The following is a 21,807-nucleotide window of genomic DNA, read 5'->3' as shown; positions in this document are numbered from 1 at the left end:
ACACCTCTTCCACATTGGTTCAATGTAATTCCATTGAAATGACATAGAAACTTTGGTTCAACCTGTGTGTGCCCAGTGGGATGCCTTCACTTTGTGATAATGGTGATGATTGAGTAAATAGCCTATATGATATTACTGTGGGCCCCTTAGAGAAGAAAATCATAAAGCTAATAGCCTACTTCTACAATTGTGGCTAGACTGGCTACATCCCTCTATACCAGACTCCAAGACCAAGACTCCCTCTTGCACTGTTCATTTTCAGAAGGCCTGCAAAGACACTTACATTTAGAACACAGGCAAAGAAACACAGACCACAGCTGTAGTTCATCTGAAGGCAGTCCAAGCCATGGGTGATAAATATGCACATGCAGTGGTTCAATGCTCTCTTTGCCAAGGGGAATCATCCTAGACTCAGCGAAGCCTTGCTCCATGTCAACAGATCTTAAGAGTAAAGTGGTGAGCTTGCTGAAAGCCTCAAACGAGCGAGGATACATATATAAGTTTCCTTCCACGGGCCTTGATTCTGAAACCAGTTTCTCTCCTCCTACAACTCGCTTCCAGCAGGAGAGGAAACCACTTTGATGAATCTCTCTCTCTGCACAGCACAACCTCTTCTCACACCAATGTAATTTCCCCCTCATGGGAATAAGCCTTGAGCTGGGTTTGCATCATCTCTGCAGAGATCCAGAGTCAGTTATCACAGTTATCAGCTAAGTTGGGGTCCTCTTATCTGCACACAGGAACTAGCTATTTATAGACTAGCCATATATTTGGGTTATGGCAAACATCTACAGACACATCTGGAGGCACATCTAGATTCTACAGACCACCCATCTCTTCACACCTTTGATAGCTTTTTTAGAGAAAAGGGCACATACAGTGCCTTGCGAAAGTATTCGGCTCCCTTGAACTTTGCGACCTTTTGCCACATTTCAGGCTTCAAACATAAAGATATAAAACTGTATTTTTTTGTGAAGAATCAACAACAAGTGGGACACAATCATGAAGTGGAACGACATTTATTGGATATTTCAAACTTTTTTAACAAATCAAAAACTGAAAAATTGGGCGTGCAAAATTATTCAGCCCCCTTAAGTTAATACTTTGTAGCGCCACCTTTTGCTGCGATTACAGCTGTAAGTCGCTTGGGGTATGTCTCTATCAGTTTTGCACATCGAGAGACTGACATTTTTTCCCATTCCTCCTTGCAAAACAGCTCAAGCTCAGTGAGGTTGGATGGAGAGCATTTGTGAACAGCAGTTTTCAGTTCTTTCCACAGATTCTCGAATGGATTCAGGTCTGGACTTTGACTTGGCCATTCTAACACCTGGATATGTTTATTTTTTAACCATTCCATTGTAGATTTTGCTTTATGTTTTGGATCATTGTCTTGTTGGAAGACAAATCTCCGTCCCAGTCTCAGGTCTTTTGCAGACTCCATCAGGTTTTCTTCCAGAATGGTCCTGTATTTGGCTCCATCCATCTTCCCATCAATTTTAACCATCTTCCCTGTCCCTGCTGAAGAAAAGCAGGCCCAAACCATGATGCTGCCACCACCATGTTTGACAGTGGGGATGGTGTGTTCAGGGTGATGAGCTGTGTTGCTTTTACGCCAAACATAACGTTTTGCATTGTTGCCAAAAAGTTCAATTTTGGTTTCATCTGACCAGAGCACCTTCTTCCACATGTTTGGTGTGTCTCCCAGGTGGCTTGTGGCAAACTTTAAACGACACTTTTTATGGATATCTTTAAGAAATGGCTTTCTTCTTGCCACTCTTCCATAAAGGCCAGATTTGTGCAATATACGACTGATTGTTGTCCTATGGACAGAGTCTCCCACCTCAGCTGTAGATCTCTGCAGTTCATCCAGAGTGATCATGGGCCTCTTGGCTGCATCTCTGATCAGTCTTCTCCTTGTATGAGCTGAAAGTTTAGAGAGACGGCCAGGTCTTGGTAGATTTGCAGTGGTCTGATACTCCTTCCATTTCAATATTATCGCTTGCACAGTGCTCCTTGGGATGTTTAAAGCTTGGGAAATCTTTTTGTATCCAAATCCGGCTTTAAACTTCTTCACAACAGTATCTCCGACCTGCCTGGTGTGTTCCTTGCTCTTCATGATGCTCTCTGCCCTTTTAACGGACCTCTGAGAATATCACAGTGCAGGTGCATTTATACGGAGACTTGATTACACACAGGTGGATTGTATTTATCATCATTAGTCATTTAGGTCAACATTGGATCATTCAGAGATCCTCACTGAACTTCTGGAGAGAGTTTGCTGCACTGAAAGTAAACTGGCTGAATCATTTTGCACGCCCAATTTTTCAGTTTTTGATTTGTTAAAAAAGTTTGAAATATCCAATAAATGTCGTTCCACTTCATGATTGTGTCCCACTTGTTGTTGATTCTTCACAAAAAAAATACAGTTTTATATCTTTATGTTTGAAGCCTGAAATGTGGCAAAAGGTCGCAAAGTTCAAGGGGGCCGAATACTTTCGCAAGGCACTGTATCTAATAGGGACTCTTGGATGTCACGCAGGCAAGAAAAGTCATTTTGCATAGCCTACACAGTAGTTCTAGAACAGCTTGGTTAACATCTACATTATCTGGCAGCATTGCACAATTTTGCACAAAGTGTGCACAGTAGTGCACGTAGGCCTCTTTGGATGCTGGTCATCTCTCCGTGGGCACGCAGTGCCCCTGCCATACCTGCTTGCTGCTTACTGACTGTGCTGACGCCATTCAAATGGCTGACGTCTGAAACTATTCAAATGCAAAACGTAAAAGGAAATGCCTGATTGAGCAGAAAAAGAGCACTAATAATAGGAGATCAGAACCAGCACTGGGAAAAGCTCACATGGACATGGGCCCTACTAAGTAGGTTATGTTGTGAATCTTTTGGATAATCAGATTTTTTGCCTTAAATCCTTTTCTCAACAGCCCTCTCTGTGTACCAGGAGAATAGTTTTTTATTATGATTTAGCTGAAAGAGAAAGAATAAGATTGTCTAATTCCTAATTTCCTGGGGTAAGGTGCCCGTCAGGGGTTCTCAGTTTAATCCTATTACCACAGAGTTTTTTTTACGGCTCTTTTTTTGTGTACCTTTTATTTAACTAGGCAAGACAGTTAAGAACAAATTCATATTTACCATGACGGCCTAACCCACCCAAACCCTCCCCTAACCCGGAAGACGCTGGGCCAAATGTGCGCCGGTTGTAATACAGCCAGGAATCTAACCTGGTCTGTAGTGACGCCTATAGTACTGCGATGCAGTGCCTTAGACCGTAGCGCCACTCAGGATCCGCTAAAAAGCCCTTTTTATGGAACAAGTTAGATGTTGGGGGGGTAGAGCGGGACATGATCTATAAAGTAAACAGGTATAAACATCCTATTAAATGGGAGGATTGGGTCCTTTTTCTCCTTCTCCTCATGACAGGAAATTGTTTTAGGGAAAAGATTCTACTTAGGGACCAAGCCAACCCTCGTCTCTGAAGGCCCTCTTTATTAGGAGGACCAGTATGTAAATCACACCATCATGCATGCTGTGTCCCTGGATCCACTAAATACAGTGTGGTGGAGTCACATCACTCATCAGAAGACACTAATGAAACAGACAATAAACAATGGTTGGCCAAAAGATTGTGATTCAATGAAATACAGAGAAATTGTGTTCACATCTGCAAAATGTCCTTAATTTCTTAGTGATCATAAGCAGATTCAGCAAAGATCATCTGAGCTCTCAACAATGATCAAGGTCTGACAACAAAAATATTATTGGTTTGGTCTTGATTTTGTTGCTGATACTGTGAGTGTACAAGTAAAATAGGGCAAAATAACGATGATAGTTATTTTGGTAAGTGACCCGAATCCAATCCTGTGAGATTTTACACGGGCCAACTTTAACAGATCCACTTTAAATATGAATAAGAAGCTCCAGAACCAAAAGCGGTAGCGGTTCTCAATTGGCTTTTGGTAGTGTGGAGTAGATGCACAGCACTGAAAAATATATATTTTTATACCGTCAAATAGAGAAGATAGCATAACATGCTACAGACATAACCTAATAGCATAATCACATCATAACACCAAGAAAAGGTTGGAATAGCAATAATGTTTTAGTATACCTTTCTGACACAGTAGGTACAATAATATAATACAGTTGAAGTCGGAAGTTTACATACGCCTTAGCCAAATACATTCAAACTCAGTTTTTCACAATTCCTGACATTGAATCCTAGTAAAAATTCCCTGTCTTAGGTCAGTTAGGATCACAACTTTATTTAAAAAATAAAAAATGTCAAAATAATAGTAGAGAGAATGAATTATTTCAGCTTTTATTTATTTCATCACATTACCAGTATGTCAGAAGTTTACATACACTCAATTAGTATTTTGAAGCATTGCCTTTAAATTGTTTAACTTGGGTCAAACGTTTCAGGTAGCCTTCCACAAGCTTCCCACAATAAATTGGGTGAATTTTGGCCCATTCCTCCTGACAGAGCTGGTGTAACTGAGTCAGGTTTGTAGGCCTCCTTTCTCGCACACGCTTTATTAGTTCTGCCCACAAATTCTCTATAGGATTGAGGTCAGAGCTTTGGGATGGCCACTCCAATACCTTGACTTTGTTGTCCTTAAGCCATTTTGCCACAACTTTGGAAGTATGCTTGGAGTCATTGTCCATTTGGAAGATGCATTTCCGACCAAGCTTTAACTTCCTGACTGATGACTTGAAATGTTGCATCAATATATCCACATACTTTTCCGTCCTCATGATGCCATCTATTTTGTGAAGTGCACCAGTCCCTCCTGCAGCAAAGCACCCACACAACATGATGCTGCCACCGCCGTGCTTCACGGTTGGGATGGTGTTCTTCGGCTTGCAAGCCTCCACCTTTTTCCTCCAAACATAACAATGGTCATTATGGCCAAACAGTTCTATTTTTGTTTCATCAGACCAGAGGATATTTCTCCCAAAAGTACGATCTTTGTTCCCATGTGCAGTAGTCTGGCTTTTTTATGACGGTTTTGGAGTGGTGGCTTCTTCCTTGCTGAGCGGCCTTTCAGGTTATGCCGATAGAGGACTCGTTTTACTGTGGATATAGATACAGTTGTACCTGTTTCCTCCAGCATCTTCACAAGGTCCTTAGCTGTTGTTATGGGATTGATTTGCACTTTTTGCACCACAGTACGTTCATTTCTAGGAGACAGTACGCATCACCTTCCTGAGCGGTATGATGGCTGCGTGGTCCCATGGTGTTTATACTTGCATACTATTGTTTTTACAGATGAATGTGGTACCTTCAGGTGTTTGGAAATTGCTCTCAAGGATGAACCACACTTGTGGAGGTCTGCAACTTTGTTCTGAGCTCTTGGCTGATTTCTTTTGATTTTCCAACAGAGTTTGAAGGTAGGCCTTGAAATACATCCACAGGTATACCTCCGATTGACTAAAATGATGTCAATTAGCCTATCAGAAGCTTCTAAAGCCATGACATAATTTTCTGGAATTTTCCAAACTGTTTAAAGGCCTTTAAAAACTAATCATTTCGGTTCTGGATCTTGATCTTTCATGTTCAGAGGTGGTAAGTACTCTCGGCAAACGCTACCAGTGTCTCTGTGCCTTAAGATATTGGCGCTAACAACCTAACAAGCAGCCTCCAACAAGTCACAACTAGGTGCAAATAAGGACTACACTATTGTCGTCTGATTCCTATTCACACCTGTGTCGCACATATAGACATGAGTGTTTCCTACCAATTATAGAAAAACAACTAGCAAACAGGACTGTTTTGAAGGAACTGAGTCAGTAGTAATCCCAAGGACAGAAGCACCACATGATGTGTAACCTATTGGGTACGGTGGTTGGGAATAACACCCTCAAGTCGATTTCATATATACCATTTGTCTAATTACATTTTAGTGGTTACAAAAACTCTTACAAAAAAACAGCATGTCAAAGCCACTTGAGTAAAAGCTTGTCTGATATGCAGGAGTATATTACATTATGCATAAATCCAGTTAACCGAAGTGCAGATAAAAACGTGATGAGAAGCAGCAGTTGGCTAAATGTGTTCAATCGTTCAGGAAGAGTGCTATAGATTTCCTGATTTATGGATCAATGCTTTCAATAGAACAAATGATTATGGGTGCCAATGGTAACATGTAATGTCAGAAAGCATGATCATTCAGCAGCATATCGTGTCACACATTGAGATCGTATTTTAAAAGATCAGTTCAATACCCATCTCAACATAGGGTACATTGTAACACTGATGGGTAAACAGACAGTTCTGCAGTGAGTAGGCTAGGCCTAAGTAATTAACTATAAAACCTAACCCTTTCAAGCATGCTTAGATAAGAATCAATAGCTTAGGCCTATTGGTTAAGTGTGCATCAGGAAACTCTTGAGATGATGCATGTATCTTCATTTCTGAGAAAATTATAGGAAATCTTATATTTATAGGCTGATGTCTATATCAGGTGTAAATAGTCAAGAATCACACCTACTAGGTCTGGTATATAGATAAACACAAAGACAGGCATTTTAATGTGCATCTTCAGACCACTGACAATAAAAATAAGTACAAAATAAATTGAGTATACCAAACATTGGGAACACCTTCTTAATAATGAGCACCTACCCCCTCCCCCACGTTTGCCCTCAGAACAGCCTCAATTCATCTGGGTGTGGACTCTACAAGGTGTCGAAAGCGTTCCACAGGGATGTTGACTCCAATGCCCACAGTTGTGTCAAGTTGGCTGGATGCCCCTTGGGTGGTGGACCATTCTTGACACACAGGAAACTGTTGCGCATGAAAAACCCAGCAGCGCTGCAGTTCTTGACACAAACCGGTGCGCCTGGCACTTACTACCATAGCTCATTCAAAGGCACTTCAAACTTTTGTCTTTCCCATTCACTGAATGGCACACATACACAATCTTTGTCTCAAGGCTTAAAATGTCTTCTTTAACCGGTCTCCCCCTTCATCTACATTTATTGAAGTGGATTTAACAAGTGACATCAATAAGGGATCCTAGCTTTCACCTGGATTCACCTGGTCAGTCTATGTCATGGAAAGTTTTCGGTTTAAATACAGTCTAAAATAAAGGCTTTAGGTCCAGGTTTATATTCAGGCAATAGGCGACTTTGCCAAGGACATCATTAAATGTTCTTATACCTGTATAGTAATGTTGTAATTACTAACAGTAACAATGTGACCGAATTCAGCATTGTGGGAGTTTCTTAAAAATGTACATAAGCTCACCTTCCTGAATTAAGTCCCATATTGTATTAGCCTATTGACTGGCCTGTTTGGCAAATAGGCCAGTAAAATGCCTCTCACTCTTTTTGTTAGGCATTGACAATAGCACCATTAAAATGTGACTGACCGTGCACTCTCTCTCTGAATGGCTCTTGTGTGTGACAGCCACTTAGAAATGCAACTGCCTGATTCAGAACATAACGTGATGCTTTTAATTGCCCCTTGTGTCACTCTTCATAAATGTATTTTACACCCCAATATTTTTTATTTTTTATATATTAAAACATACAATCTACCTGCAGTGAAGCCGCTCAATATTTACATTACATTCAGTCATCTTACCGTCTCCTGTCCAGAGCGACCCACAGGGGCAACCAGGGTCAAGAGCCCCGCCCAAGGTCACGTCGACAGATCTCCCACCAACTCAAAACGGAGTCTGGAACCAGCGACCTATCGGCCACCGGCCCAAGCTCCCAACCGCCAGGCCACCAACCATCCAAGATCCCCCACAAAACAACATTGCAAAAACAAAAAGACATCAAGGACAACAAAAATCAAGACAGCATGGCAAACTGTATATGTTTCAGTGCATTTGTGGCACTATTTACATGTGTGTGTGTGTGTCCGTGTGTGTGCACATATGTGCGTTTCAATGAGAGTGTGTGTATATACATGTGTAAAGTCGTGGCCAAACGTTTTGAGAATGACAAATTTACATTTTCACAAAGTCTGCTGCTACTTTGATGACAATTTGCATATACTCCAGAATGTTATGAAGAGTGATCAGATGAATTGCAAATAATTGCAAAGTCCCTCTTTGCTATGTAAATTAACTGAATTAACTGAAAACATTTCCCCTGCATTTCAGCCCTGCCACAAAAGGACCCGCTGACATCATGTCAGTGATTCTCTCGTTAACACAGGTGTGAGTGTTGACGAGGACAAGGCTGGAGATCACTCTGTCATGCTGATTGAGTTTGAATAACAGACAGGAAGCTTCAAAAGGAGGGTGTTGCTTAGAATCATTGTTCTTCCTCTGTTGCTTTGCACAAAAAGGGCTTCACAGGCAAGGATATTGCTGCCAGTAAGATTGCACCTAAATCAACCACTTATCGGATCATCAAGAACTTCAAGGAGAGTGGTTCAATTGTTGTGAAGAAGGCTTCAGGGCGCCCAAAAAAGTCCAGCAAGCGCCAGGACCGTCTCCTAAAGTTGATACAGCTGCGGGATCGGGGCACCACCAGTACAGAGCTTGCTCAGGAATGGCAGCAGGCAGGTGTGAGTGCATCTGCACGCACAGTGAGGTGAAGACTTTTGGAGGATGGCCTGGTGTCAAGAAGGGCAGCAAAGAAGCCACTTCTCTCCAGGAAAAACATCAGGGACAGACTGATATTCTGCAAAAAGGTACAGGGATTGGAGTGCTGAGGACTGGGGTAAAGTCATTTTCTCTGATGAATCCCCTTTCCGATTATTTGGGGCATCCGGAAAAAAGCTTGTCCGGAGAAGACAAGGTGAGCTCTACCATCAGTCCTGTGTCATGCCAACAGTAAAGCATCCTGAGACCATTCATGTGTGGGGTTGCTCCTCAGCCAAGGGAGTGGGCTCACTCACAATTTTGCCTAAGAACACAGCCATGAATAAAGAATGGTATCAACACATCCTCCGAGAGCAACTTCTCCCAAGCATCCAGGAACAGTTTGGTGATGAACAATGCATTTTCCAGCATGATGGAGCACCGTGCCATAAGGAAAAAGTGATAACTAAGTGGCTCGGGGAACAAAACATTGATATTTTGGGTCCATGCCCAGGACACTCCCCAGACCTTAATCCCATTGAGAACTTGTGGTCAATCCTCAAGAGGCGGGTGGACAAACAAAAACCCACAAATTCTGACAAACTCCAAGCATTGATTATGTAAGAATGGGCTGCCATCAGTCAAGATGTTTCCCAGAAGTTAATTGACAGCATGTCAGGGCGGATTGCAGAGGTCTTGAAAAAGAAGGGTCAACACTGCAAATATTGACTCTTTGCATCAACTTCATGTAAATGTCAATAAAAGCCTTTGACACTTATGAAATGCTTGTAATTATACTGCAGTATTCCATAGTAACGTCTGAAAAAAATATCTACAGACACTGAAGCAGCAAACTTTGTGAAAATGTATATGTGTGTCATTCTCAAAACTTTTGGCCACGACTGTACACGCATACAAGCACCTGCACAGCATTAGCCTCAGGCAAATAGCCATTGGATGTAACAGAGTTGCCCTTCAGTGTCATTCAAATGTACTTTTTGGTTTATTTGAACTTAATTTTTGACTTTTGACTTTGACCGTCATTGTATCCCCCGCCCCTCAACTCCACGCCATCCCAACCCTCAGCTTATCCCATCTGTCTCTGCTGGCCACCCTCTTCAGATTTCTACGTGCCATATATCTTTCAATTATGCTGTGATGTTTAACAACATTTTTATCTATCTAATCGAATCCACAGATTTTGAGTTGAAGATAAATATTTTAATTAATAGTATTAGTATATTAGTAATTGACTGACCAGCTCTCTCCAGATCTCCCAACAATACTATTTCTAGGGACAATTTTAGATGAATGTTAGGCTTTTTCAGCCGAAAGGCACAACATCTTTTTATATAACAACTCATACACCCTGTGCCATCAAATATTTCTTCACAGCTTTCAACATGCTGGTCCTCAAATGAAACTGGTATAGTTTCCTATTTATGCTATTTTAGTTCCTCCGCCAGTTTTGATCCTTTATATTGGACAGACAGACACGTTCCCTACCTGCCTCCTCCATTTTTGGGGTAATGCTGTAATCAGTTGGTTGTAGTCTTGGATTGAGCAGACCTTCCCATACAATTCTGATTAAGCCATGAAAGACATGACTCTACCATTCTAATTTACAAAATAATTTAAAAACAAAATAACCTTTTCAAACATCTTTTCCATAAATACAGGTATTTTATCAACCAGCACATTTGAGGTCAACCATAATATTTCTTGTAATCCTCCGAGAGCAACTTTTTTCTGGGGGATGAAAATGAAATTGTAACTAGCTCTGCAATGCTTGTTTGAAAAACCTTGAACAAGGTTTCATTTTCAATTAATAAAAAAAATTGACATGCAATCTGCACAAAAGCAAAAAGGCCAGCTTTTCCTAATCTACTTGAGAACTATTTTGGGTTGAAGTAAAACATTTGTATAATTGCTTTTATATTTAATAATCTCAGCACACCCAGTTCATATTCATTATTATTTACCTTTATTTACCTTTACAAGGCAAGTCAGTTAAGAACAAATTCTTATTTTCAATGAGGGGCAGGGGCAGAACGACAGATTTGTACCTTGTCAGCTGGGGGGTTTGAACTTGCAACCTTCCAGTTACTAGTCCAACGCTCTAACCACTAGGCTACCCTGCCACCCCGATTATATAGATAGGCACGCTTTATCTTGTCCGTTTTAGCATCTCACATAAAGCAAAATATTTTTTGCTCATATGATTTGAAAAACAAATCATCAGGAGTAGGCAGCGCCATAAGTGAGTAAACTGAGATAAGACTAAGGAGTTAATCAGTGTAATTTTTCCATAAATAGACAGGTATTAACCTCTCCATGGTTATAGGATCTTGTCTATTTTTACTAGTTTTCTATTCAAATTCATTGTGGAGAGCTCATTTATATATTTTGCGATATGAATATCAAGTATGTCTACTTCACCGTCAGCCCATTATATAGGTAAACTGCAGGGTAATGGAAAAGGTGTGTATTTGAAAGATCCAATACGTAATATGGTAAACTTATCATAATTACGTTTTAGTCCAGAGGACAGAAAAGTTATCTAGCTCGTCAATGAGACATTGCAAGGATCTAGCTTACAATTGCTTTTCTGTTTGTATTGACACATGCCAAATTGACACATGCCAAATTGACACATGCCAAGTTAACAAACAGATTACCGACCATTTCAAATTCCACCGTAACTTCTCCGCTATGCAATCTGGTTTCAGAGCTGGTCATGGGTGCACCTCAGCCACGCTCAAGGTCCTAAATGATATCATAATCGCCATCGATAAAAGACAGTACTGTGCAGCTGTCTTCATCGACCTGGCCAAGGCTTTTGACTCTGTCAATCACCACATTCTTATCTGCAGACTCAATAGCCTTGGTTTCTCAAATGACTCTCTTCTCTGTACACATCAATGATGTCGCTCTTGCTGCGTGTGATTCTCTGATCCACCTCTACGCAGACTACACAATTCTTTATACCTATTCCCCTTCTTTGGACACTGTGTTAACTAACCTCCAGACGAGCTTGAATGCCATACAACTCTCCTTCTGTGGCCTCCAACAGCTCTTAACCTCTCTTAACCAACAGCTCTTAACCTCTCTTGGGTAGGGGGCAGTATTTCCACCCCAAATTAAACTGCCTTCTACTCAGGCCCATAAGCTAGGATATGCATATCATTCGATTTGGATAGAAAACACTCTAAAGTTTCCAAAACTGTTAAAATAATGTCTGAGGAAAACAGAACTGATATGGCAGGCGAAAACCTGAGGAAAATCCAACCAGGAAGTACTATTATTTTGAAAGCCTGTTTCCATTGAAAGCCTATCCACCATACAAAGACGTAGGACCCAGTATGGCTTCCTCTAAATCAAATCAAAAATCAAATCAAATCTATTTGTCACATACACATGGTTAGCAGATGTTAATGCGAGTGTAGCGAAATGCTTGTGCTTCTAGTTCCGACAATGCAGTAATAACCAACGAGTAATCTAACCTAACAATTCCAAAACTACTACCTTATACACACAAGTGTAAAGGGATAAAGAATATGTACATAAAGATATATGAATGAGTGATGGTACAGAACGGCATAGGCAAGATGCAGTAGATGGTATCGAGTACAGTATATACATATGAGATGAGTAATGTAGGGTATGTAAACGAAAGTGGCATAGTTTAAAGTGGCTAGTGATACATGTATTACATAAAGATGCAGTAGATGATATAGAGTACAGTATATACATATGAGATGAGTAATGTAGGGTATGTAAACATTACATTAAGTAGCATTGTTTAAAGTGGCTAGTGATATATTTTACATCAATTTCCATCAATTCCCATTATTAAATGTGGCCAGTCTTTAGGCATTGTTTCTGGCTTTTACTCTGAAAAATTAGGGAGATACACCACGTTCAATGAGTGGACAGTTGAAATTTTCAGACATGAGCCAAGTGCATGATCATGAGTGCGCCTTTCTTGTTTCTCCTTTTCTATTGACGAAGCTTTTGTCTGGTTTAAATATTATTGATTATTTATGACAAAAACAACCTGAGGATTGATTTTAAACATCGTTTGACATGTTTCTATGAACTTTTATTGTACATTTAAAAAACTTTTAGTCTGGACTTAGTGCCCGCGCCTTGTGCATTTGGATTACTGGACTAAACGCGCAAACAAAAAGGAAGGTTTTGGTCATAAAGAAGGACATTATCGAACAAAACAAACATTTATTGTCTAACATGGAGACCTGGGAGTGCCACTAGATGAAGATTATCAAAGGTAAGTGATTAATTCTAACACTATTTCTGACTTTTGTGACACCTCTCCTTGGTTGGAAAATGACTGTATGGGTTCCTGTGGCTAGGCGCTGACCTAACATAATCGTTTGGTGTGCTTTCGCCGTAAAGCCTTTTTAAAAATCTGACACAGCAGTTGCATTAAGGAGGAGTTTATCTTTAATCGTATGTTCAACACTTGTATCTTTTATCAATGTTTATGATGAGTATTTCTGTAATTTGATGTGGCTCTCTGCACTTTCACCAGATGTTTGTTTGAGACAATGCATTTCCAAACATAACGCACCAATTTCAAATGAGGTTTTTGAACATAAAGATTAACTTCATCGAACAAAACACACATTTATTGTGTAACATGAAGTAATGTGATTGCCATCTGATGAAGATCAAAGGTTAGTGATTCATTTAATCGCTATTTCTGACTTTTGTGAGCCCTCTCCTTGGCTGGAAAATGGCTGTATGGTTTTCTGTGACTAGGCGTTGACCTAACATAATCGTTTGGTGGGCTTTCGCCGTAAAGCCTTTTTGAAATTGGACACTGTGGTTGGATTTACAAGAAGTGTATCTTTAAAATGGTATATAATACTTGTATGTTTGAGGAATTTTAATTATGGGATTTCTGTTTTGAATTTGGTGCCCTGCAATTTCACTGGCTGTTGTCTAGGTGGGACGCTAGCGTTAAATGCAAGTAAAACTAAATGCATGCTCTTCAGCCAATTACTGCCCGCACCTACCCGCCCGTCCGGCATCACTACTCTGGACGGTTCTGACTTAGAATATGTGGACAACTACAAATACCTAGGTGCCTGGTTAGATGGTAAACTCTCCTTCCAGACTCACATTAAGCATCTCCAATCAAAAACTATATCTAGAATCGGCTTCCTATTTCGCAACAAAGCATCCTTCACTCATGCTGCCAAACATACCCTCGTAAAACTGACCATCCTACCGATCCTCGACTTCGGCGATGTCATTTACAAAATAACCTCCAACACTCTACTCAACAAATTGGATGCAGTCTACCACAGTGCCATCCGTTTTGTCACCAAAGCAATAAATACTACCCACCACTGCGACCTGTACGATCTCGTTGGCTGACCCTCACTTCATACTCGTCACCAAACTCACTGGCTCCAGGTCATCTACAAGTCTCTGCTAGGTAAAGCCACGCCTTATCTCAGCTCACTGGTCACCATAGCAGCACACAGCCATAGCACGCGCTCCAGCAGGTATATCTCACTGGCCACCCCCAAAGCCGATTCTTCCTTTGGCCGCCTCTCCTTCCAGTTCTCTGCTGCCGATGACTGGAACGAAATGCAAAAATCACTGAAGCTGGAGACTCATATCTCCCTCACTAGCTTTAAGCACCAGCTATCAGAGCAGCTAACAGATCACTGCACCTGTACATAGCCCATCTGTAAATAGCCCATCCAACTACCTCATCCCCATACAGTATTTATTTATCTTACTCCTTTTCACCCCAGTATCTCTACTTGCACATTCATATATATATATATATATATATATATATATATATATATATATATATATATATATATATATATCTCAGCTCCTGCTGGAGCGAGTGCTATGGGTGTGTGCTGCTATGGTGACCAGTGAGCTGAGATAAGATATATACACACACACACACACATATATTCTGCACATTTACCATTCCAGTGTTTAATTGCTATATTGTAATTACTTTGCCACCGTGGCCTATTTATTGCCTTACCTCCCTTATTTGCACATACTGTATATAGACTTTGTCTAATGTATTATTGACTGTATGTTTGTTTATTCCATGTGTAACTTTGTGTTGTTGTATGTGTCGAACTGCTTTGCTTTATCTTGGCCAGGTCGCAGTTGCAAATGAGAACTTGTTCTCAACGAGCCTACCTGGTTAAATAAAAAAATATATACAGTGGGGAGAACAAGTATTTGATACACTGCCGATTTTGCAGGTTTTCCTACTTACAAAGCATGCAGAGGTCTGTAATTTTTATCATAGGTACACTTTAACTGTGAGAGACAGAAAATCACATTGTATGATTTTTAAGTAATTAATTTGCATTTTATTGCATGGCATAAGTATTTGATCACCAACCAACCAGTAAGAATTCCGGCTCTCACAGACCTGTTAGTTTTTCTTTAAGAAGCCCTCCTGTTCTCCACTCATTACCTGTATTAACTGCACCTGTTTGAACTCTTTACCTGTATAAAAGACACCTGTCCACACACTCAATCAAACAGACTCCAACCTCTCCACAATGGCCAAGACCAGAGAGGGTGTAAGGACATCAGGGATAAAATTGTAGACCTGCACAAGGCTGGGATGGGCTACAGGACAATAGGCAAGCAGCTTGGTGAGAAGGTAACAACTGTTGGCGCAATTATTAGAAAATGGAAGAAGTTCAAGATGACGGTCAATCACCTTCGGTCTGGGGCTCCATGCAAGATCTCACCTCATGGGGCATCAATGATCATGAGGAAGGTGAGGGATCAGCCCAGAACTACACGGCAGGACCTGGTCAATGACCTGAAGAGAGCTGGGACCACAGTCTCAAAGAAAACCATTAGTAACACACTACGCCGTCATGGATTAAAATCCTGCAGTGCACGCAAGGTCCCCCTGCTCAAGCCAGCGCATGTCCAGGTCCGTCTGAAGTTTGCCAATGACCATCTGGATGATCCAGAGGAGGAATGGGAGAAGGTCATGTGGTCTGATGAGACAAAAATATAACGTTTTGGTCTAAGCTCCACTCGCCGTGTTTGGAGTCAAGAAGGATGAGTACAACCCCAAGAACACCAACCCAACCGTGAAGCATGGAGGTGGAAACATCATTATTTGGGGATGCTTTTCTGCAAAGGGGACAGGACGACTGCACCGTATTGAGGGAGGATGGATGGGGCCATGTATCGCGAGATCTTGGCCAACAACCTCCTTCCCTCAGTAAGAGCATTGAAGATGGTTCGTGGCTGGGTCTTCCAGCATGACAACGACCCGAAACACACAGCCAGGGCAACTAAGGAGTGGCTCCGTAAAAAGCATCTCAAGGTCCTGGAGTGGCCTAGCCAGTCTCCAGACCTGAACCCAATAGAACATCTTTGGAGGGAGCTGAAAGTCTGTATTGCCCAGCGACAGCCCCGAAACCTGAAGCATCTGGAGAAGGTCTGTATGGAGGAGTGGGTCAAAATCCCTGCTGCAGTGTGTGCAAACTTGGTCAAGAACTACAGGAAACGTATGATCTCTGTAATTGCAAACAAAGGTTTCTGTACCAAATATTAAGTTCTGCTTTTCTGATGTATCAAATACTTATGTCATGCAATAAAATGCTAATTAATTACTTAAACATCATTCAATGTAATTTTCTGGATTCTTTTTAGATTCCGTCTCACAGTTGAAGTGTACCTATGATAAAAATTACAGACCTCTACATGCTTTGTAAGTAGGAAAACCTGCAAAATCGGCAGTGTATCAAATACCTGTTCTCCCCACTGTATATAATGTTTATGTAGTTGTACCCACTTCATTTATACTGTATTCTAGTCAGGGCTTATCCTATATAACTACTGCTGAGCACAACGTTTCTATTCATATCCACATCTATCCACATTTTGTTACCTTGTAGCTTTATTCTAAAATGGATTAAATTGTTTTTCTCCCCTCACCAAATCTACACACAATACTCCATAATGACAAAGCAAAAACAGGATTAGACATTTTTGATAATTTATTAAAAATAAAACTGGAATATGACATTTACATAAGTATTCAGACCCTTTACTCAGTACTTTGTTGAAGCACCTTTGGCAGCGATTACAGTATAGATTCTTCTTGGGTCTGACGCAACAAGCTTGGCACACCTGTATTTGTGGAGATTCTCCCATCATTCTCTGCAAATCCTCTCAAGCTCTGTCAGGTTGGACGAGGAGCGTTGCTGCACAGCTATTTTCAGGTCTCTTTAGAGATGTTCGATCGGGTTCAAGTCCAAGCTCTGGCTGGGCCAGTCAAGGACATTCAGACTCCTGCGTTGTCTTGGCTGTGTGCTTAGGGGTCATTGTGCTGTTGGAAGGTGAACCTTCGCCCTAGTCTGAGGTCCTGAGCGCTCTGGAGCAGGTTTTCATCAAGGATCTTTCTGTTCGTTGCTCCGTTCATCCTTGATCGTGACTAGTCTCCCAGTCTCTGCCGCTGAAAAACGACCCCACAGCATGATGCTGCCACCACCATGCTTCACCATCGGGATGGTGCCAGGTTTCCTCCAGCTTGGCATTCAGGCCAAAGAGTTCAATCTTGGTTTCATCAGATCAGAGAATCTTGTTATCATGGTCTGAGAATCTTTAGGTGCCTTTTGCCAAACTCCAAGTGGGCTGTCATGTGCCTTTTACTGAGGAGTGGCTTCAGTCTGGCTACTCTACCATAAAGCCCTGATTGGTGGACTGCTGCAGAGATGGTTGTCGTTCTGGGAGGTTCTCCCATCTCCACAGAGGAACTCTAGAGCTCTGTCAGTGACCATCAGGTTCTTGGTCAACTCCCTGACCAAGGCCCTTCTCCCCCAATTGCTCAGTTTGGCCGGGTGGGACAGCTCTAGGAAGAATCTTGGTGGTTCCAAACATTTTCCATTTAAGAATGATGGAGGCCACTGTGTTCTTGGGGACCTTCAATGCTGCAGAAATGTTTTGGTACCCTTCCCCAGATCTGTGCCTCGACATAATCCTATCTCTGAGGTTGAAGGCCAATTCCTTTGACCTCATGGCTTGGTTTGTGCTCTGACATGCACTGTCAACTGTGGGACCTTATATACAGTTGAGGTTGGGAGTTTACGTATACCTTAGCCAAATACATTTAAACTCAGTTTTTCACAATTCCTGACATTTAATCCTAGTAAAAATTCCCTGTCTTAGGTCAGTTAGGATCACAACTTTATTTTAAGAATGTGAAATGTCAGAATAATAGTAGAGAGAATGATTTATTTCAGCTTTTATTTCTTTCATCACATTCCCAGGGGGTCAGAATTATACACTCAATTAGTATTTGGTAGCATTGCCTTTAAATTGTTTAACTTGGATAATATGTTTCAGGTAGCCTTCCACAAGCTTCCCACAATGAGTTAGGTGAAATTTGGCCCATTCCTCCTGACAGAGCTGGTGTAACGTAGTCAGGTTTGTAGGCCTCCTTGCTCACACACGTTCTGCACACACATTCTCTATAGGATTGAGGTCAGGGCTTTGTGATGGCCACTCCAATACCTTGACTTTGTTGTCCTTAAGCCATTTTGCCACAACTTTGGAAGTATGCTTGAGGTCATTGTCCATTTGGAAGACCCATTTGCGACCAAGCTTTAACTTCCTGACTGATGTCTTGATGCCATCTATTTTGTGAAGTGCACCAGTCCCTCCTTCTTCGGCTTGCAAGCCTCCCCCTTTTCCTCCAACCATAACAATGGTCATTATGGCCAAACAGTTCTATTTTTGTTTCATCAGACCAGAGGATATTTCTCCAAAAAGTACCATCTTTATCCCCATGTGCAGTTGCAAACCGTAGTCTGGTTTTTTTTATGGCGGCTTTGGAGTGGTGGCTTCTTCCTTGCTGAGAAGCCTTTCAGGTTACGTCAATATAGGATTTGTTTTACTGTGGATATAGATACTTTTGTACCTGTTACATCCAGCATCTTCACAAGGTCCTTTCCTGCTGTTCTGGGATTGATTTGCACTTTTTGCACTAAAGTACGTTCATCTCTAGGAGACAGAACACTGTGGTCCCATGGTGTATACTTGCATACTATTGTTTTTACAGATGAACGTGGTACCTTCAGGCGTTTGGAAATTGCTCCCAAGAATGAACCAGACTTGTGGAGGTCTGCAATTATTTTTCTGAGGTCTTGGCTGATGTCTTTTGATTTTCCCATGATGGCAAGTAAAGAGGCACTGAGTTTGAAGGTAGACCTTGAAATACATCCACAGGTACACCTCCGATTGACTCAAATTATGTAAATTAGCCTATCAGAAGCTTCTAAAGCCCTGACATCATTTTCTGGACTTTTCCAAGCTGTTTTCCAAGCTGTTTAAAGTCAACTTAGTGTATGTAAACTTCTGACCCACTGGAATTGTGATACAGTGAATTATAAGTGAAATAATACATCTGTAAACAATTGTTGGAAAAATGACTTGTGTCATACACAAAGTAGATGTCATAACCGACTTCCAAAAATATAGTTTGTTAACAATAAATTTGTGGAGTGGTTGAAAAAAGAGTTTTAATGACTCCAACCTAAGTGTATGTAAACTTCCGACTTCAACTGTAGATAGGTGTGTGCCTTTCCAAATCATGTTCAATCAATCAACACAGGTGGACTCCAATCAAGTTGTAGAAACATCTCAAGAATGATCAATAGAACAGGATGCACCTGAGCTCAATATCGAGTCTCATAGCAAAGGGGCTGAATACTTATGTAAATAAGGAATTTCTGTTTTTATTTTTAAGAAATTTGCAATAATGTTTATAAACCTGTTTTCGCTTCATCATTATGGGGTATTGTGTGTAGATTTAATCAATTTTAGAATAAGGCTGTAACATAACAAAACGTGGAAATAGTCAAGGCATCTGAATACTTTCCAAAGGCACTGTATATTCATATTCCGGACACTGACATTGGTCATTCTGATATTTATTCATTTCTTTATTTGAATTTTTTGGGTTTGTGGATTGTTCGGTATTTCTGCACTGTTGGAGCTAGAAACATAAGTATTTCACAGCACCTGCAATATATGTGTACGCGACCAGTAGGCTGTTGTCAATATGGCAAATGTTATTTATATTTATTTAACTAGGCAAGTCAGTTAAGAACAAATTCTTATTTACATTGACGGCCTACTCCGGCCATACCCGGACGACAATGGGCCAATTGTGCGCCGCCCTATGGGACTCCCAATCACAGCCAGATGTGATACAGCCTGGATTTGAACCAGGTACTGCAGTGATGATACCTCTTGCACTAAAATGCAGTGCCTTAGACCGCTGCGCCACTCAGGAGCCCAATTATATAAAGGCTATTACACAGAGGGTTATTACACTGACATTTCAAATAGCATTCCATAGCCTTCACCACCTGTTGATTTGCCACCTGTTACGAGTCAGGGAAGTTATCAAACATTAAAGGTTCATGGATCATGTCTGTGAGAGAGGTGTCTGCTTACCTGCTGCAGGTGAACCTGCTGTGATCATTGTCACCAACAGCATCAGCCCTAGAACCGCTGCACCGAAGCCTTGAATGGGCAGAACAGTCTTGGAAATCCCCAATGAACCCATAGAGAAGTGTAAACCCTCCATTGCATGGAAGTCATGGCAATGTATCCACTTATGATGCATCCCAGTAGATACCACGAGCTGGAGAATGCAGGTATTGCTTGTGTGATCTCCCTCAATGTACCCTTTCTTCCATATCATATATCAGCTTTCGGTAAGAGGGGTTGATTAAGCTGTGTGCAAACCAAAACAATGATGTCAAAAAATATTCCATGCATTGTGAGAGCATCGACAGTTGTCTGTCTATCAATATGAGCACATAAAGCAAACAATTTGGGAAAAACATGCAGTCAAAAAAAGATGAACACACAAAAGAGAAAGACAACACACTTTAGGCTAAAATCTTTCTGTTTATCTGAAAACCACTCCATTATAAGGACCCTGACATAACAGTGTGCTAGATGCCGGCAGCCTAGTTAGGTCAACTCTGGCTGTCCTTTGTTCTCTCCTGGGTTAAGCTTTCATATAAGGACATGCATTGCCTTTCTCCAAATCAGTAGAGCATTGAGGGAAACGTGCTACTCATGATGAAGACACCTATCTGCTCTGACATGCCAGTAGGCAAAGGTGATGCAAGCGCAAATCAGGGATTAGCTATTAGCTAAGTGTGGGGGAATTCACCGCATGTGCTAAAAACAGAATTACAATGTAACATAGCAAATGTGAAAACGTGTGCGGGTGTGTCTGAGCCGCAACACTAGTAAATACGAATGTTATTCTTATTTACTAGCTAGCGAGCTAGCTATTTATACACCAATGTGTATACACCAATGTGTAAAAATGATCCTGACACTACTAGCTAGCTAGCCTGCTCTGCTGCCTGGTTGACTGACTTGTCATGAGTTGTCTCCTTGTCCTCCTTCCCAACCCGTTTTCTCCATGAATATCATAGTATCTTATAACTAAATAAAACAGGTAATACTTTGTTATTTTCATAAACAAGCTCAAGTCAACATACAACAACAAACAAACCATAGACACGTTTTAAAGTTAGCTAGCTATCTTGCGCTCGGAGTTCAGAGATAACGGGAATCCTGTGCCCCATCTATCCTATGCATTTGCAGTGTCCCAATCACATACAATAGTAGAGCACATCATCTTACCAAAACGGAGCTTCACATTCTCTGTTTCCCTTTGTCTGGACGTTTTCATATCCACAAAAACAATCAAATGAACCGGACTAACTAAATACCACTTGAAATAGTTAGCTACCTAATATCATTGTCCTTTCCGTTTTCTTTGGGCATCTTTCGCTCTCGCTCTGGCCACTCGTCCTGAGGATTGCAATAACTCCTCCCCGAGCCCTGATTAGATATTTATTATCTAACGTCCTACGATCATTGGCTGCAGTGCAGTCCTTCAAACGGGAGGTTGTTCGGTTGTCCATCTCTGGCTGCATCTGTGGTTTCACGGTAACACCGTTCGTGCGATGCACACGATCCCTTGAGCTATTACATGGGCTGACAGACAGACTGAATGGTAATTGATTAACTGTATTATACAGAAAATGTTAAACGTTTATTTTCCTGAAAGCATTGTCAGGGAAGGTATACAATAAACGTTTTTCCCTACATCAAATATGTGTCAGCAAAAGCAATAGTCAGGCAACTTATAAACAATAAACGATGTCATGAAATAGA

General features: G+C 41.2%; 1 protein-coding gene across 1 annotated transcript in view; it reads right to left on the bottom strand.

Annotated features, from left to right (window-relative positions):
* The window catches only part of LOC139374099 (UPF0606 protein KIAA1549-like), an 83,791-nt gene extending 62,348 nt beyond the window's left edge, over positions 1-21,443 (bottom strand). The window contains exons 1-2 of the mRNA XM_071115094.1: positions 21,271-21,443; positions 20,059-20,340 (exon numbers count right to left, since the gene is read on the bottom strand). Coding sequence (XP_070971195.1) covers positions 20,059-20,308 — 250 coding nt within the window. The 5' untranslated portion in view covers positions 20,309-20,340; positions 21,271-21,443. The remainder of the gene's footprint in view (positions 1-20,058; positions 20,341-21,270) is intronic.
* Between the last annotated feature and the right edge of the window lie 364 nt (positions 21,444-21,807).

Source organism: Oncorhynchus clarkii, chromosome 2, assembly GCF_045791955.1.
Source record: "Oncorhynchus clarkii lewisi isolate Uvic-CL-2024 chromosome 2, UVic_Ocla_1.0, whole genome shotgun sequence".
Classification (NCBI taxonomy): domain Eukaryota; kingdom Metazoa; phylum Chordata; class Actinopteri; order Salmoniformes; family Salmonidae; genus Oncorhynchus; species Oncorhynchus clarkii.
This window is presented reverse-complemented; position numbering and strand designations above follow the sequence as displayed.